Source organism: Hyperolius riggenbachi, chromosome 3, assembly GCF_040937935.1.
Source record: "Hyperolius riggenbachi isolate aHypRig1 chromosome 3, aHypRig1.pri, whole genome shotgun sequence".
Lineage (NCBI taxonomy): Eukaryota > Metazoa > Chordata > Amphibia > Anura > Hyperoliidae > Hyperolius > Hyperolius riggenbachi.
The window spans coordinates 374,698,699-374,717,895 of NC_090648.1; the positions used below are offsets into that span (position 1 = coordinate 374,698,699).

At 43.1% G+C, this 19,197-nt stretch overlaps 1 protein-coding gene and 1 long non-coding RNA gene across 6 annotated transcripts in view; one reads left to right on the forward strand and one right to left on the reverse strand.

Annotated features, from left to right (window-relative positions):
* LOC137564007 (uncharacterized) overlaps nt 1-885 on the reverse strand; it is a 28,607-nt gene extending 27,722 nt beyond the window's left edge. Inside the window, exon 1 of the long non-coding RNA XR_011030491.1 lies at nt 772-885. This is a non-coding gene — a long non-coding RNA (uncharacterized lncRNA). The remainder of the gene's footprint in view (nt 1-771) is intronic.
* JAKMIP2 (janus kinase and microtubule interacting protein 2) overlaps nt 1-19,197 on the forward strand; it is a 241,904-nt gene that overhangs the window by 86,517 nt on the left and 136,190 nt on the right. For all 5 annotated transcript variants that reach the window (XM_068277184.1, XM_068277182.1, XM_068277185.1 and 2 more), the window contains 3 exons: nt 319-368; nt 9,981-10,233; nt 11,852-12,349. In XM_068277184.1, the coding sequence (XP_068133285.1) occupies nt 10,105-10,233; nt 11,852-12,349 (627 nt within the window). In that variant the 5' untranslated portion in view covers nt 319-368; nt 9,981-10,104. The remainder of the gene's footprint in view (nt 1-318; nt 369-9,980; nt 10,234-11,851; nt 12,350-19,197) is intronic.

The window sequence follows — 19,197 nt, forward strand, 5'->3', positions numbered from 1 at the left end:
TCACCATGTACCGTAATAAATGTCAGAATGTAAATCAGGGATGTAAAAGATTTTACAATGAGCAAACACTGACTAAATCATTTATACATAATTATTGTAAAAATGAAGCACTTTTTTATTACATTATTTTCACTGAAGTTCCTCTTTAAAAAAAACCCTCTCGCCTGTGTGCCTTTCCCCAGATCTAGTGTATTCTCATCTACTATATCTTAAAAAAATGGCTTGACTTATTTTCCCTCTAGATTATCTTTTTCAGATATCAAGAAGTTAGACGACACAGAATGTACGTTCTCATTTTGTTCTCTTTCTTTTCTACAGATATGGATCGGAGGGCTGGACACAATGGCTGTAGATGGTTGAAGTCACAGGTGAGACTATTTTCTGAACAACTGTTTATATTAACTTGGCTAACAAGCAATAGGTGTATCAAGACTCACGCACACAAAACTAGATCAAAATATCATTCACAGCTTCAGTACTGAGCACTGTACAGTGTAGCAAGGATCATATATGTTATCTGGGTTTAAATACACATTAATATCCTTCTTTAGATAATTATTCAGAAGAGACTTCACACAGAGAGGATACTTTATAGCAGTGGTGCTCAACCTTTTTTGGCCCGAGGGCCGAACTTCAAATCAAGAAAAATCTCGAGGGCCGGAACACATGCATACAAAATTTTGATGTAAAACGTTTAACGTTTTTCTAGTAACAGTTAACATGGTGTTGGAAATGGAAAGAAAACGACAATATAAGAATTGTTGTACTCACCATTTGATGCACATTTTCTTAATGAGAAGTTTGTGGCTGTTTGGGTGTATGCACAGGGCAGATTAATGCAGCAATGGTATCAGAGTCCAGTACGGTTTCTTCATAGTCATTTTTTTTCTGCTGAAAAGGAAACTGAGGGATTAAAGGACTCTGCAGCAGTGGGAAGCAGCAGCAATTGACACTCTCTGATCTGGCTGATATTGTGGTGAAACCCCTCCAACAGTGTGATGCCAGGACCATGGTTCTGACATCACACTGTGGAAGCCTTGTTGCATTGTGGGAAATAACAGCTGTTTACAACTGCCTAAAAAGCAAGCAGTCTACTTCCACTGACATCATCTGCCAGTAGTAAAAATGTCACCATGTGATAAATGTCAGAATGTAGATCAGGGAGAGAAATTATTTTTTTTACAATGGGCAAACACTGACGATCATTTATACATACGGTAATTATTGTAAAAATAAAGCACTTTTTTATTACATTATTTTCACTGGAGTTCCTGTTTAATGTCCCAGTGATGATGCTAAGCTGTCTGTAGAGGGCTCTCTCCAAAACTGCTGCTTGAAATGGTCACTAACAATTGTTTCAGGTGACAATTATTTAAAGCCTTTATGTAGCGTAACTTCCATCCTGATAGCTGCAGGATAACTTTGTGTACAAACTATAAATAAGCAGTTCCTCAATGTAATGGTAATGACATTTTAGTCACGAAGTATCATTTTATACAAGAGCAGAAGCTAGAACATCATTATACCTGTAGAAATAAGAAGAGGCGGTTGCCCCATTGTATCAGCACAGTAATGCCAGACACTGATCCTGTGGTAGAGCTTACAGTGAGCGTCTGTGCATTACAAGATATCTTTGAAACTGGAAATGTCCAGATGAAAACTGAGTTATTTCAGCCAACAGAAACAGCCCCTGAGTTCAGATGTGTCACACGTTACTAATCTGTCACATCAGAAATATATTTTCCTGACATGATAAATATCGGGGCTCTAGCTAGATGGCAGGTTATGAATTGTGTATAGTAGGGTTTCTGGGCATCATACTGCTTTATTTTGCTAGAAACTTTTGACATTTACTAGACTCTGTTCAAAAACTGCCAAAGTTCATGGATTTAATAATGGTGTCTCTGATGATTAAGTACCTTCTTTTCTACAAAATTAGAATTATTTACAGTGTAGGAGGACCTATTTTATACTGTAGATTTGGATTAAGGTGCCCATTAACAGTACAATATTTTGTTCAGCTGTGATCATTCAATCAGATTTGCAGGATCATATGTAATTGGATGGTAAATTATCGATTATTCCCATAAACAGGGTGATAAGGAATTCGATAAGGATTTTTCTCAACATTCCGCTTGCCAAAATATTCCAATTGTGCCTTTCAGAGGCTTTGCAGCCAGTGTCAGTCAGGTGCAGCTCGTTGCCATTCTTTTTTCTCTGTGCATAATACAATCATATTTCTTGTTTTAGCTACAAATAAACACAGTTGGCAGCAAGACAAACATTTCAAGAGAACCAAAAGACATTCTCTCACGCACTAAGGAAGGAAAGCAAGTCCAGGGGACAGACATCCTACACCCACCCATCAGAGACTTAGGCCAGGGCTTTTCAACCTTCCCACTAATTGTACCACTTTTATCGCCTGAAAACTTTCAAGCACCACCAGTGTGCCTGCACAATAGATTGGATGCGAACGGGCTTGGCTGTTTCTGCTGGGGTCTAAATGGAGAGCAGCTACTGTGCATGCGCACACTCCGATGAGGAGAACTATGGGGCTCCCAGCACTGGATCCCATCTACTGAGGAGGAAGGGGGAAACCTCTTTAGGATACAAAGGCCTCCCCTTCCCTGAGGTAAGTACCCCCGGGGCACTTTTTTCTTACAAGGTACACTTTAGGAAAAAAAAGACATTTGTGAGGGGAAAGTAGGAGGCATTGGTGGGGAAAAAACTACTAGATTGCTAGCCTACATATTGTCAGTATGGGCAATCTAGAGGTAGTTTGCCATATAGGTAGCCCTACAAGTTCCACCCCCCCCCCCCCCCCCCCGTGCTTAATTATAGGTAGCCTGGCCCCACCACCTGAGAGCTAGGCAGTGACTCATCACAAAGTTCGGATCCCCCCTTGCTCACTCCTTGCTGTGCTGCCCTGCGGAATAGTTCACACCTCAGATCATTGGTAAGCCAGCCGCAGTGAAGAGACAGCCAGGCAAGCGGTGCACAGTGACGGCGTGTATACTTCAAATGAGCAGTGATGTCACTTTCTGTATGTGCGCCATCACTGTGCACCGTTGGCCTGGCTGTCTCCTCCACACTGATCTGAGGTCTGAAGTATGCAGCAGAGAAGCACAGCAAGGAGCGAGGGAGGGGGAGCCAAACTTTGTGGAGGCAGGACAGGACCAGGACAAGTGGCAGGTGGACAAAAGTGGCAGGCAAATCTGGTGTGTGCCACCTGGCCAACAGCAAAGTACCACCGGTGGCAAACGTATCACAGGTGCAAAGCTCTGGTCTAGAGAGATTAGCCTGTCTAATTAGGCCTTATCAACAAGTAAACAGCAAGTGTAAATTAGGGCTGTCAGGTGTGCCACTCTATGCCATAGTTTGGGCTAATATGTAAACACAGGAGGTTAACCCTTTTGTGTTCCTAGGACACTAGAAAGTAAACACTGCAGGGTTGTAGTAAGATTTCTGTAAGTTGTAACAAAGAAATGTTTTTTTTTCACGTTATGATGCTGTTGCTTATCTCCTTAGAGCAGAGAGGAAGCTCTCAGTTTAGGTCCGCTTCAAAAACTGACAGAACCAACAGGTTTTGGACTAGTCCATCTCCTCATGATGGAGTCTCAGGGTTTCCCTTTGTTTTCAAAAGCATTTGCTGAACGGCCATTGTTAAGTCTGACTGCCAAAATAGTGTGCGTAGTGAGTAGGGATGCTGGCTATTCCTATTTTGGCAGTTAGACTTAGCAACTGCCATTTAGGAAATTATTTAAAAAACAAAGAAAACCCTTTGTATCCCCAATGAGGAACTCGACTAGTCCAAAACATGTTGGCTCTGAAAGATTTTAACTGCTTACTTTTTCACTGTAATGGTCCTTTAAAATGGTAATTTGATAACAACCGTGAAGGTCGGGATGTACTGCTGCATTGCTGAGCTTATTTTAGTGATATCTCAGACTCTCATGTGCTGTGCAGAAGTGTGTTCTGACAATGAGCTGCTGCATGCATTTCTGTGCCAACACAGTGCTGTCTCATTTCAATTAATACTGCCATGCAGAGCAAAACACGCGCCATACGTTTTTGTAAAGAGAAGTAAATGGTTGGCACTCCAAAAAATTGGTACAGAAAGATCTGTAATTCATTCTGTAATTAAGATAATCCAAAATTCCAAAGAAACAAAGTCCTCTTTATCAAGAAAAAACAGTGCAAGTTAATCTGAAAAACAACTCCGCAACAATAAATCACCATAATGCACAATAAATAAATACATTTGAAGTAGCCCAAGCAAAAGAGGGTCACCATTGTGGAGGAACACAAGTACCAAGCACTAAGGTAGAGAATGTGTGGACAAGTTTCAAAGGTGGCTAAAAGTGCTAGCCTGGAAAGAGAACCACTATGAAAGTTGAAGCCAATAAATGGGTTATTAGACTGGGAGCAAGATAGGAAGATAAAACACCAACATAGGCTTTTTCCTTCCACTCCCTCTCTACAGTTATCCATATAATAATTCCTTTCTTTATATAGCGCTTCTCTCCTGTTGGACTCAAAGCGCTTGTGAGGCAGCCACTAGAGCAGTGGTTCCCAACCTTTTCCGGGCCGGGGAACACTTTCTGACCATATTTTTCACCGGGAACGGCGGCGGGGGGGGGGGGGGGGGGGGGGGGGGAAGGCGGCACGGGTGTTTGCGCGACCTAGTGGACAGTGCCGTGCTATGGGGGGGGGGGGGGGGCGGCTGCATAGCTAGCATAGTTGCCCCAGTATAGGGAGTTTAGTTGCCCCAGTATGGTTAGTATAGTTACCCCAGTATAGTGCCCCAGTATAGCTAGTATAGTGCCCCAGTATAGCTAGTATAGTCCCAGTATGGATAGGTAGTGCCCCAGTATAGCCAGTAAAGTGCCCAGTATAGCTAGTATAGTACCCAGATAGCTAGTATAGTGCCCAGTATAGCTAGCATAGTGCCCAGTATAGCTAGCATAGTGCCCAGTATAGGTAGGTAGTGCCCCAGTATAGTGCCCAGTATAGCTAGTATAGTTGCCCCCAGTATAGCTAGTTTAGTTGCCCCCAGTGTAGGTAGTTTCGTTGCCCCCAGTATAGCTAGTTTCGTTGCCCCCAGTATAGCTAGTTTAGTTGCCCCCAGTATAGCTAGTACAGTTCCCCCCAGTATAGATGCCCAGGAGGGGGGGAAGCAGCGCTAGAAGGAGGGGCAGTGGAGGCAGCGGTGGGGAGGGGGGAAATATCCCCCCCCCCCTCCCTCACCTGGGACCCCTCCTTCTGCCTCTCTCCCCCTCCGTTTAGCGGTGGCAAGTGCGGCTCGGCGGCGGGGAGGCATACGGAGAATTACTCACCACTTCTGCGTTCCAAGCGCCGGCAACGTCATGTCGTCACACATCTCCGCCTTCAATACCGCCCACTGTGCTTCCGCTAATCAGGAAGAACAGTGGGCGGCATTGAAGGCGGAGATGTGTGACGACTTGACGCTGCCGGCGCTTGGAACGCGGAAGTGGTGAGTAATTCTCCGTATGCCTCCCCGCCGCCGAGCCGCACTTGCCACCGCTAAACGGAGGGGGAGAGAGGCAGAAGGAGGGGTCCCAGGTGAGGGAGGGGGGGGATATTTCCCCCCTCCCCACCGCTGCCTACACTGCCCCTCCTTCTAGCGCTACTTCCCCCCTCCTGCACCCTAAAGTAGGTACAGGTCTGGCGAGAGGCCAGACCTGTACGGCACACCGGGCAACATGCCGCGGCACACTAGTGTGCCGCGGCACACTGGTTGGGAAACACTGCACTAGAGCGCACTCAGTAGGCAGTAGCAGTGTTAAGGAGTCTTGCCCAAAGAAACACTTACGGAATAGGTGCTGGCTTAGTGAATAGGAAGAGCCAAGATTTGAACCCAGGACTCCTACGTCAGAGGCAGAGCCCTTAACCAGCCACCATATCTGACACCTGTCACTGTTAGAGATGGCCAGTTTTAAATTGTGCAAATTGTCCAAAACACAAAATGAGGTGGCAAATTAACATTCAAAATTGAGGATCTCAAGGCGAAGGAAATAAAATAGGAAAGGAAGAAGGAAACAATTGGAAAAGGATAGTCGAAAAATGGAAGTTGAAAAATGACAGTTGGAAAATAATGGCAGTCGAAAAACAGTTAAAATTTGGCTGTTGGAAAATGACAGTTGAGAAATGGCAGTTTAAAAATGACAGTTGAAAAACAACAGTTAAAATTTGGCAGTTGGAAAATGACAGTTGGAAAATGACAGTTGGAAAATCACAGTTGGAAAACAACAGTTAAAATTTGACAGTTGGAAAATGACAGTTGGAAAATGACAGTTAAAATTTGACAGTTGAAAAATGACAGTTGGAAAATGACAGTTGGAAAATGACAGTTGGAAAATGACAGTTGGAAAATGGCAGTTGAAATTTGACAGTTGGAAAATGGCAGTTGGAAAATGGCAGTTGAAATTTGACAGTTGGGAAATGGCAGTTGGAAAATGGCAGTTGGAAAATGGCAGTTGGAAAATGGCAGAAAATGACAGTTGGAAAATGACAGTTCAACTTTTAACTGCCATTTTCCAACTGTCATTTTCCAACTGTCAAATTTCAAATGTTTAAAGGACCACTACAGTGAAAAAAGTGAGCAGTTGAAGGGTAAATTAAGTGAGAGGCATATTGAGGCTGCCATATTTATTTCCTTTTAAGCAATGCCAGTTACCTGGCTATCATGCAGCTCCTGAACAAACACATGCAGATCAGGTGTTTGACATTATTGTCAGATCTGACAAGGTTAGCTGCATGCTTGTTTCTGGTGTGATTCAGACACTTCTGCAGAGACTTAGATCAGCAGTATACGTCTATTGCTGGAAGCCGAATTGCAGTGTTTTAAAAGCAACTTCAGCACTGTCTTCTGATGGCGCCGTAATTCCTATTTCGGCCTATGATGGCGCCGGCTGCGCCCAAATCTCCTGCACTGTTCTTACAGTGCTCGCCCTCCCCCCCCTGCATAATTATAGGTAGCCTAGTCCCACCGTCAGAGAGCTGAGAGCTAGGCAGTGACTCACCACAAAGTTCGGCTCCCCCCTTGCTCACTCCTTGCTGTGCTGCCCTGTGGAATAGTTCACACCTCAGATCATCGGTAAGCCAGCCGCAGAGAAGTGACAGTCAGGCAAACGGTGCATGGTGACGGCGCGTATACTTCAAGTACAGGAAGTGAGCAGTGATGTCCTTTTCTGTATCTGCGCCATTACTGTGCACTATTTGCCTGGCTGTCTCTTCCCCACTGATCTGAGGTCTGAAGTATGCTGCAGAGCAGCACAGCAAGGAGCGAGGGAGGAGGAGCCAAACTTTGTGGAGGCAGGACAGGACCAGGACAAGTGGCATGCGGGCAATAAAGTGGCAGGCAAACCTGGTGTGTACCACCTGGCCAACAGCAAAGTACCACCGGTGGTACGCGTACCACAGGTTGAAAAGCCTTGACTTAGGCTACTTTCACACCAAGATGTTGCGTTTTAGGGGACGTTAAGGTCGCATAACGTGCCCCTAACGCAACGCATGGTGGTGTTGAAGTTGGACGTCAGATTGAGCTGCGTTATGCGGCTCTCAAAGCAGCCGCTCTAGGATACTGATGGGAAGTCCGGATCTTTTTAAGGATTCGGCTCATTCGAATTGGATCATTGAAAAGATCCGGATCTTTGAACCAAATCATTTGAATCATTTTACTAGGGAAGCAGACTGGGAGAAATGACCAGCAGGACAGGACTTTCCCTGCACTGTACATTCTGTATGTTCCTGTTTCTTCCACACAGACATCCACTGTGAACCGAATCTTTCATTGTGATGATCCGGATGATTCGACTCACAAAAAAGATCCGGATCAAATGAATGGTTTGTTCATCATTCGGACAACACTACGAGTCCCACCACGAGTCACCACAGTGCAGTGAATATTAATTAGCCATGTGGCTAGTCACTGAGCATGTGCAAACAATCTAACGCAGCTCTATAGGAGTATAACGTACAGCATGCTGCACTTTCATTTAACATGCAGCATTATACCCAAACGCAACGTGTGCACTGTGAACAGCCCATTGATTTTACAGTGCTGTGAGTTAGGCTGCGTTACTGGCTGCTGTAACGTGGGACTTTAACGTCTCACTGTGAAACCAGCCTTAAAGGACAACTGATGTGAGAGGGATATGAAGGCTGCCATATTTAAGTCCTTTTAAGCAATACCAGTTTCCTGGCTGCCCTGCTGATCCTCTGCCTCTAATACTTTTAGCTATAGACCCTGAACAAGCATACAGCAGATCAGCTGTTTCTGACTTTATTGACAGATCTGACATGATTAGCTGCATGCTTTTTTCAGGTGTGATTCAGTCACTACTACAGCCAAATAGACCAGGAGCACTGCCAGGCAACTGGTATTGTTTGAAAGGAAATACACATGGCAGCCTCCATTTACCTCTCACTTCAGTTGCCCTTTAAAACATGTTCCTTTATTGGACAGCTTATAAACTCAGTAGCGTAGCTTAGGAGCTCCGGGCCCCAGCGCTCTATACATAACAATTGATATGGAGCACCAAAACCTGCCAAGGACCGCCCCAGTATCAGCTGGGGATGAGAACACTCTATTAAAGTGGAATATAACTGCATTTCATCTTTGCTCTAAAACATTATTTACAGCATATCATATGCAACCAGCATTTTTTTTTACTAGACCAGCATTTGAAGGGTTACACACAGAGCTTGAAAGTTGAGTGCAGTGAATTGCATACGCATCCAAACTTTAGATAATGTTATCTTGCGTTTACTTAAATGTAAGTGAGGAATGTGACACATTTTCTGACTGTGCAGGAGCTGCTGGAGACAGAGACACTGAAAGCATGTCTGCCTGCAAAACAGCAACGAATAAAACCAGTTAATAAAAAGCAAAGTCATCTCACAAAGCAAAAATCACTTTACTTTTGGAAACCTATAACTTCTAAATGAATAATAATACTAATAATAATGCACAAATGCAAATATGATAACCGTATGGCATATAAAAAGTAGGTAAACATGTTTTTATTGAATATTATGTCAGGGTTTTAAACATGCCTACAGGAGCCTGATGATGGAAAGGCAGCTCACTCCCCTCCCCGAGTGCCTCCCTCCCTTTTTCCCTATACAGAGTCCTGATGAGAGTGAAAATGAGAGGTTACTCACCCTGCTCTTGGCATTCCACTGACAAGATCTCAGTCAGGGGCACTTCTAGCTACTTAATGCTGAGGGTACCTCTGGCTCCCTAATGCCAAGGGGCACCTGTAACTACCTATGACGGGCAAGGGAAGTAAGGAAGAAGTGACATCTTGGACAGCCAACACACGTGTGGTGGGGGTTTGTAGGTTCATGGAGGGTGAAGTCTAAGGTGCCGGGACATCTGTGCCTATAGGCTCCTGTGAGGTAAATCGAGGCCTGGCCACTGCATAAACTGCTGTTCAGTTCAGCCAAGCAGTATCTGACATTACCATAGGAAGTCAACATTACCAAACCCAGCCAGATAAGCAACAAAAAATTAATGGCGCAAACATAGTTTATGTGCAGTGTAAAAAAAAAAAACCTTGGGCATTGTACATTATTACATATACCATGCAATATGCATTAAAAAAAAAAACCATAAACCTTAAATAAGACTTTAAAGGGTAAATAGAAATACTTTTCTGGTGATAGAAATATAGAGGCTGTCACTGTAAAAGATGGCCACTGGCCAGATTGTCATGCTGATGTTTTGACCTCACTGACCTGGAAGAAGCATGCCACCAGTGAAGTCCGAGTTGAGCATACTTATTCTGAGTCAGAGCCTGATTGCCAGCAAACTAGCATTTTTCAGATGGAAGTCAGCAGTCATGTAATAATAATTCTCTCACTACTAATTTCCTTTGGCTGAAAGTAGACCTATCACTGCACTTATTGACCTATTCCAACATTTAATGGTGCGGTTTTCTTTCTTTTTTTTGAAGGGCTTCCACAAGAGCAGAAAGTTTTCCATCCTGGAATCCTAACATAAGAGGAGTTCCAACACTCAACCAAGGATGGCTTTTTACTGAAAGTTGACATCAGTGATACCTACAACAAGATACGACCATGGCGAAAAAAGGGCGCAACAAGGGTGAAAAGCCCGAAGCTCTGATACTTGCTCTGCAAGCTGCAAATGAAGACCTCAGGACTAAATTAACAGATATTCAAATTGAGCTACACCAGGAAAAATCCAAGGTATGAAAGAACAAATCAGAACAATTAGCTAAAGAAACAAGGTCCAATACAGTGGCTTATGCTTGGGTCTCAAAATGTTAAAAGCTGTGTGATCCTTCAGCCAAAATATTTTAACCTAACTAGTATCTTATTAGAAGAGCCTGGCGTTTTACGAAACTGAACCTTCGCTCAAATTCAGATACATTAAAGGGGAACTCCATGGTGTGTCATTGGATAGGACATGGAATATAAATATCATCAGTAGCTAAAATTTTTCCTTTTTTTTTGTCCTTCAATAGATATCATCTGCAAAGAGTTATAATGCTCCTCAAACTTCCTTTGGCAGCTAGCTGCTTTTAGAATGAGTCTGAAAGATACGCAGATGTTCAAACCATTATGTAGTTATCTAGGTTGGTAAAAGACATGTAGCCATCAAATTCAAACTCTTGAGCTTCATGAGAGAAAAGCCAGAAGAATAAAACTTCTTCCCAGTTGGATCAAATGTCACTAGCTGTGGATGCTCTCCACTTGAAGTTTTCAGGAGAATACCAAAAATAAAATCATGCACTTGAAGCTGCCTTATTTTCCTTTGGAAGACTAAGTTAAAGTAATTTATTGCTGGATAATGAGTGTCAGTTATTATTCGAGACATTATTGCTTTATGAACAAGGTAACAAAATGGCCTCAATTCACTAAGCTTATCTCCTGTCTTTAATAATGTTTCTTGAGTTATCACCATGGTGATAAGGCATGTAGTATTCAGGAAATATTTTACCTCAGGCAAACCTAAAGTTAACTCTTCAATCCTTAAAATAACTCCAGAATTCTAACGTTAAAGACAGGTTGTTAATTAACTGCACGTGAAAATAACTACAGAGGAGGTAACTTAAGGAATAAAGAGATAAGATAACACTCTTACTGTGTAGTGGCAAGTTTTCTCTTGCCTTATTATCTCCAGCAAGTGAATTGAGGACAATATCTCCCATCTGACACATACATAAAGTGCCACCTAGGACAAAGTCAGCCAGTGCCAGGTCCTTAGTGGGTCCACCACTCCCATAGCATACTTCACACCACAGGCTTGCAGACAAGAGACAACTACCTGTACTCGGGGCTCCGCCTGGAGTATTTAGCGACGCTCTTGTACAGCAAGTTGTTTGCAGGCCTATAGTGTGACATCTCCTATATCTGATTGTTTTTAGGCACCACATTATTAAGGACAGGTAGATGTCAATCAAAAGAGATCATACAATGAAGACATAGGATTAAACAAATAAATAAAAATGTTATTAATACCAAACTAAGACACAGATTTTTTTTGGGTGCCTTGTCATTGTCATGTCTTAAGGAATGTACGGTATAATGTTTGAGGTTTTTTCTTACATACAGTATGTTTTGCATTATTTGTTTAGCTGGAAATATCTTTTAGGCTTTAATAGATATTTAATTTTCATTTGTTATGTTCCTAATTAAAAAATCACAAAATACAAATATTTTGAACTGCTAAATTTAATAAATAAAAAACATTAAGAAAATACATCATTATACATTCCCTTTAATTTCATTGCATATTTATTCTGAACTAATTGTATAGTGATTTCACCAAAAAATAACTTGGTCTTTCTTGTATATTATCCAGGTGTCTAGGCTTGAACGGGAGAAGAATCAAGAGAGCAAACGTATAAAGGAGCAGGAACAACACAAACACACTGCAACTGTATCTGACCTGAAGGCCAAGCTGCATGAGGAAAAGATGAAGGAGCTGCAGGCAGTGAGGGAGAACCTAATCAAACAGCATGAGCAGGAGATGTCTCGGACGGTGAAATTAAAAGAGGCAGAGATCCTGCGACTAAAGTCTGCTGTCAGTGCCCTTCGGGATGGCAGCAGTGACAAAGTAAGGACAGCTCTGAGCACAGAGGCACGGGAAGAGGCCAGGAAAGTTTTTGACTCTGAACGCCTCAAGCTCTTACAGGAGATCACAGAGCTAAAATCTGCAAAGAAACAAATGGATGAGGCCCTCAATAATATGATCCAAGCTGACAAAATTAAGGCTGGGGATTTGAGGAGTGAGCACCATTCTCACCAGGAGGCCATTGCAAAATTCAAATGGGAAAGTGAAAGGGACATCCGAAGACTAGTGAGTAGAAATGTTCTTACCTTATTTATTATTATTATTGATTTATTTATGTAGTACTAATGTATTTTCTGTATTGCTTTAAGACTCACTTGCAACTGATGCTCCCCCGTCAGCAGTTATTGCTGTTTTGTGACCTCTTTCCTCCTCTCCTCTGTAATCACTACTTACTTCCCTGTAATTACTGCTTTTTTTTAACCTGCTGAGCGGTCTGGACGAGCTCAGCTCGTCCAACACCGCCAGAGGCTGCCGCTCAGGCCCTGCTGGGCCGATTTTTGTCAAATAAAAAGCAGCACACGCAGCCGGCACTTTGCCAGCCGCGTGTGCTGCCTGATCGCCGCCGCTCTGCGGCGCTCCGCCGCGAGCAGCGGCGAAAGAGGGTCCCCCCAGCCGCCTGAGCCCAGCGTAGCCGGAACAAAAAGTTCCGGCCAGCGCTAAGGGCTGGATCGGAGGCGGCTGACGTCAGGACGTCGGCTGACGTCGATGACGTCACTCCGCTCGTCGCTATGGCGACGATATAAGCAAAACAAGGAAGGCCGCTCATTGCGGCCTTCCTTGTTTATTCTGGGCGCCGGAGGCGATCGGAAGATCGCCTCCGGAGCGCCCTCTAGTGGGCTTTCATGCAGCCAACTTTCAGTTGGCTGCATGAAATAGTTTTTTTTTTATTTAAAAAAAACCCTCCCGCAGCCACCCTGGCGATTTAATCAGAACGCCAGGGTGGTTAAAGGCCCTTTACATGGCTTACATACCTCAGCTCTCAGAAATGTGAATGGAAATGACATATGCTCCAGATTCCGAAGGGGTATTGCGTCATTCGATGGTGTTATGCGATTTGTCACATAGCACTTATAGAAAGGTGGATATGGGGGGAGAGGGGGGTTACATAGAGAAGCAGTAACTGAAGGGTACACATGCCCAATTTGCAAGGTACAAGAACAGCCAACATGAAAATCCTTCTAGTCTCAGTTCAAACTTGTTCACAGGCCTCACCTGCAGCATAGTGGACTGCAGCAGAGCTTTTTAAAGTTTAGTGAGACACACAACGAGAACGTTTTTTCTTAAAGAGGAGCTGTAGTTAAAAGAACATCATTAACCCATTCGCGTTCCGTCGTTTTCACTTGAGAAATGTTCACCTCCCATTCATTAGCCTATAACTTTATCACTACTTATCACAATGAACTGATCTATATCTTGTTTTTTCCGCCACCAATTAGGCTTTCTTTGGGGGGTACATTTTGCTAAGAGCCACTTTACTGTAAATGCATTTTAACAGGAAGAATAAGAAAAAAACGGAAAAAATCATTATTTTTTCAGTTTTCAGCCATTATAGTTTTAAAATAATACATGCCTCCATAATTAAAACTCACGTATTGTATTTGCCCATATGTCCCGGTTATTACACCGTTAAAATTATGTCCCTATCACAATGTATGGCGACAATATTTTATTTGGAAATAAAGGTGCATTTTTTCCGTTTTGCATCTATCACTATTTACAAGTTTAAAATAAAAAAAATATAGAAATATATCATCTTTACATTGATATTTAAAAAGTTAAGGGCTCTTTCACATTAGGGCAGACTTTGTGCGTTAACGCAAACGGGAGCCGTTTGCGTTAACCAAGGTAAGATGAAAGTCCATAGACTTTCATTTTACCTTTCACACTCGACGCTGCGTTTCGATGCGTTGCGGTTCCGACGCACCCGGGCGCAGTTTTTCCTCCAACGCACCCGCGAGCCAGCGTTTTCCGTCGGGTTTAATTACCAGCTACCGCCGCTGATTGCGTCGCACCGCAGATACCCGACGACACGCCGCAGGCAGATAACGTGTGCAGGAGAACGGCTCCTGTTCGCGTTGTCTGATGTGCAAGAACCCTTAGACCCTTAGGTAAATATTTACATGTTGTTTTTTTTATTGTAATGGTTTTTTTTTATATTAAACATTTTATTTGGGTATTTTTGGGAGGGTGGGATGTAAACTATAGTTTTATAATGTAATTGTGTGTTGTTTTTAATTTTTTTTACTTTTAGTTGTAGTTTTACTTTTTGGCCACAAGATGGCGGCCATGAGTTTGTTTACATGACGTCACTCTAAGCGTAACACACGCTTAGAGTGACGCAGGGGGGAGGCAACGGCCAGAAAAAGCACAGCTTCCAGGAGAGGCTGTCGCTTTTTCAGCGGGGGAGAGGAATCAGTGATCGGGCACCATAGCACGATACATTGATTCTGTGGCTACCGAATCCGCGGCCGGGAGTGCGCGTGCACGCGCGCGATCGGGCGCGGTAGCGCGCATGGTTCCTGGACGTAGTTTCTATGTCCAGGAACCAAAGTAGGTTAATAACATAGCTTACTGTATTTTATTTCCAATAATAAACAACATATTATTTAGTCACCGTTTGCCAATCTTAAAATCTTTTCTCACCCTGATTTACATTCTGGTGCTGTCAGACGCAGCTCTGCATAATGTTTGTTTCTGAGACTTACAAAGCCAGTGAAAACAATTCATGGCCTTCAAGAATGATCTGAGAGGAGAGTTCCGCATACATAAACAGCCTAGGCTAATCATCACTGGAAGGGTGGGGCTACATACCAATAAGTGGTGATATATAGCTATAGGAAGTGTTTCTGATGCTGAAACCAGACATTATTGTGGGTAACTGGGTATCTTGATTAATTTACTGCATCATTCTATATGTCTCTACAGTGTCTCTTTAGTAAAGTCACACCGTCCTGTCCAATGATCTAAAGTAAATGTCATTAGTCCATTTAGTGTGTCAGTGGAGAAGGAAGAATTTGGTTTGTTACAAAGTATTCCAAATACCTCTGTATACATTGTGTGCGAGGCCCATGGGAATTTTCCTGTCTAAGAGAGAAACATTGGAAGTGTAAAACCTGAAAGAGTACAGCAGGGGAGCTCGGATACCCCTTTTTAAAATCAAAATTGATTCGGATCCGGATACCCAGATATCCGAACTTTCAAAGTTCGGATAGTGGAAAAAGTTCGGATTATCTGGGTAGTTTGGATATCCGAAATCTTGCTGAGCACCACTGGAGTACAGCAGTCTGTAGGATAGTCTGTAGGATAGGGCCTAGTACAGCCCACCCTTCTGCCTCCAGGTCTTCACTCATTTAATATTAATAGGGTTAGAACTAATTACCAGATAAAGGCAGTTGGACACACCATCTATCAATGGCCCATTCATTGCTCCTTCTCAATGTTTCCCCGGAAGGTTTATGAGGCTGAAATGAAGAGCCTAAGGGGATAAGTTCAAATGCTGCTGTAAAGAAAAAATAAGAGGGAAAATAAGACTGATTGCCATTTGCACCTGCCCTTCTGCTTCATATACAGGCAAGCATTACACACTTACTGAGACATTCTGGTAAAGATTTATTTTTTAAAAAGTGTTTGTCAACAGCCAATCAAGGTCAGTAACTTCAAACTGTATTTACAGAAAATGGCCCTTTATTTGCTGGACAAACACACTTGCTTAGCAAGCTATCCACCATTGCAAGCCTTAGAAAGGAGCTTACTTCTTACCTCTGCTTGTGTCTTTGAAGTTGAACAGCCTGGGTTTTTCGGCACCACTGTTAATATCTGATTAAGTGGTTGCCCTTGGTAACCACCATTCGGCACCAGTGACCAACTTATTACAATTTGTTTCTCACCAATCAAAGTCACCAATCAAAGTTCATACAGCATTCCACAGCTTACACGATGTTCAGCCTTGGTTACAAAAGCAAGTATACAGCAGTCTTGCGAGTATCAGGAAAACACAGATAAGCAGGACATACATCAGCTCTAAATAGCTAAGTCAAGCAAATACTATTCTCCCCTATAAACTGCGGCTACATCATATATACATAAAACTTCCCAGCTCAACAAGTGTTAAGTAGGCACAGCCCACTGTGGGTGTGTGAGAGCTGTCCATCACATTAGGAGCTTTCTATTGGCCTCCAGGATGGAGTGACTGACGGCACACGCACTGCGCAGCAGCGGGTTGTCCAGACTAAATTGGAAGCTCATCCAGATTTCAGGGAAACCGTGTCCCATTTCCAGAAATATGAAAACACTGATTACCCTGCTAGGGCCTGACAGTGCCTGGCAGTCTGGGACATTAGTGATATAACACTAACTGACTGCTTCCCTACCAAGCAAAGATGTACCACTAAAATCATCCAAATTATGTTTCTCTAGAAGATGTCTTAAAGTGGAACTGAAATAATAAAATAAACAAAGTGTTTCACTTACCTGGGGCTTCTGCCAGCCCTTTGCAGCCTTCCTGTCCCGCACCAGTTCTCCACGATTCTCTGTTCTCCCGCTACCAGCCGCTTTCGGCACTATTGTACCGTCGACTTACAGGTCAACAGCAACTGCGCCTGCGCACCCCAAGCCACGCATATCTGTCTAGCGTCCTGCGTTATTAGCGCAGGATGCTATTGAGGAGAAAGATACGCATGGCCCAGGGCATGCAGGCGTAGTTGCCGAGTCCACCAAACTGAAAGCGGCTGGTGGCGGGAGAACAGAGAATTGCGGAGGACCGGCGTGGGACAGGAAGGCTATAAGGGGCTGGCAGAAGCCCCAGGTAGGTGAAATTCTTTGTGGTTTTTTTTAATTATTTCAGTTCCGCTTTAAAGAGAATCTGTATTGTTAAAATCGCACAAAAGTAAACATACCAGTGCATTAGAGGACATCTCCTATTACCCTCTGTCACAATTTCGCTGCTCCCCGCAGCATTAAAAGTGGTTAAAAACAGTTTTAAAAAGTTTGTTTATAAACAAACAAAATGGCCACCAAAACAGGAAGTAGGTTGATGTACAGTATGTCCACACATAGAAAATACATCCATACACAAGCAGGTTGTATACAGCCTTCCTTTCTAATCTCAAGAGATCATTTGTGTGTTTCTTTCCCCCTGCAGCTATCTTCCACTGAAGTGTCAGGCTGTTTCTTCCTGCAGAGTGCAGACAGCTCTGCCTGTATGTAATTCCTCAGTATGTGAAAGCCCAGCCAGCTCAGAGGAGGATTTATCCAGCTTGTAAAAGATAATAGAGCAGAGAGAAGCTGCACTAATCTAAATAACACACAGGCAGTGTGCAGAGAAGGGCCTAGAGGGGGGAGATGCATCACAGAACCACAACACTGAAGAACTTGGCAGCCTTTCAGACACAGGCTGACAAGTCTGACAAGAGAGAGATAAGTTGATTTATTACAGAGATGGTGATAGTAGAACGTGCTGCAGTAAGCCAGAGCACATTAGAATAGATTTTGGAACTTGTAGGATGGAAGAAAACCGGATGAAATTTTTGTTACGGAGTCTCTTTAAGGGAAAACTCTGAATATAGTCTTCTGTGGAAACAGTGGTTCTTAAAGTCAATGAGGGCTTTCCATTGCAAGAATCTAGCATATTCTTACAAGGATCACCTCTTTATATTATACGATGCCATAATAGGATTAAAAGACACCATATACTCAGCTGCAGCTATTATTCAGCAACACTGGATGATATTAGAGACTAGAGAACATCAGAGGAACCGGTCCATAAGCTCACCTTCCTTACTACAGTGGGATGCAAAAGTTTGGGCAACCTTGTTAATCGGCATGCTTTTCCTGTATAAATCGTTAGTTGTTATGATAAAAAATGTCAGTTAACTATATCATATAGGAGACATACACAGTGATATTTGAGAAGTGAAATGAAGTTTATTAGATTTACAGAAAGTGTACAATAATTGTTTAAATAAAATTTCGCAAGTACATAAAAATTACAGCCTCTGAACGCTTCCTGTAGGTTCCAATGAGAGTCTGTATTGTGGTTGAAGGTATTTTAGACCACACCTCTTTACAAAACATCTCTAGCTCATTCAGGTTTGATTGCTTCCGAGCATGGACAGCTCTCATTAACTCACACCACAGATTTTCAATTATTTTCAGGTCTGGGGACTGAGATGGCCATTCCAGAACGTTGTAGTTGTTCCTCTGCATGAATGCCTTAGTGGATTTCGAGCAGTGTTTAGAGTCCCTGTCATGTTGAAAGATCCAGCTCCAGTGCAGCTACAGCTTTGTCACTGATTCCTGGACATTTGCCTCCAGAATCTGCTGATACTGAGTGGAATCCATGCGTCCCTCAACTTTGACAAGATTCCCAGTCCCTGCACTGGCCACACAGCCCACAGCATGATGGAACCACCACCATATGTTACTGTAGGTAGCAGGTGTTTTTCTTGGAATGCTGTGTTTTTACTCCATGCATAACACCCCTTGTTATGCCCAAATAACTCAATTTTAGTTTCATCAGTCCACAGCACCTTATTCCAAAATGAAGCTGGCTTGTCCAAATGTGCTTTAGCATATCTCAAGTGGCTCTGTTTGTACTGTGGGTGGAGAAAAGGCTTCCTCTGCATCATTCTCGCATAAAGCATCTCCTTGTGCAAAGTGTGGCAAATGGTTAAATGATGCACAGTGACTCCATGTCATTCCATAGGTCTTTGGTGCTGGTCTGTGTGTTGACTGTTCTCACCATTCGTCGCTTCTGTTTTTCTGAGATTTTTCTTGGTCTGCCACTTCGAGCCTTAACTTGAACTGAGCCTGTGGTCGTCCATTTCCTCAATATGTTCCTAACTGTGGAAACAGACAGCTGAAATCTCTGAGACAGCTTTCTGTATCCTTCCCCTAAACCACGATGGTGAACAATCTTTGTCTTCAGGTCATTTGAGAGTTGTTTTGAGACCCCCATGTTGCTACTTTTCAGAGAAAATGAAAAGAGGAGGAAAACTTACAATTGATCCCCTGAAATATTCTTTCTTATAATTGGATTCACCTGTGTATGTAGGTCAGGGGTCACTGAGCTTACC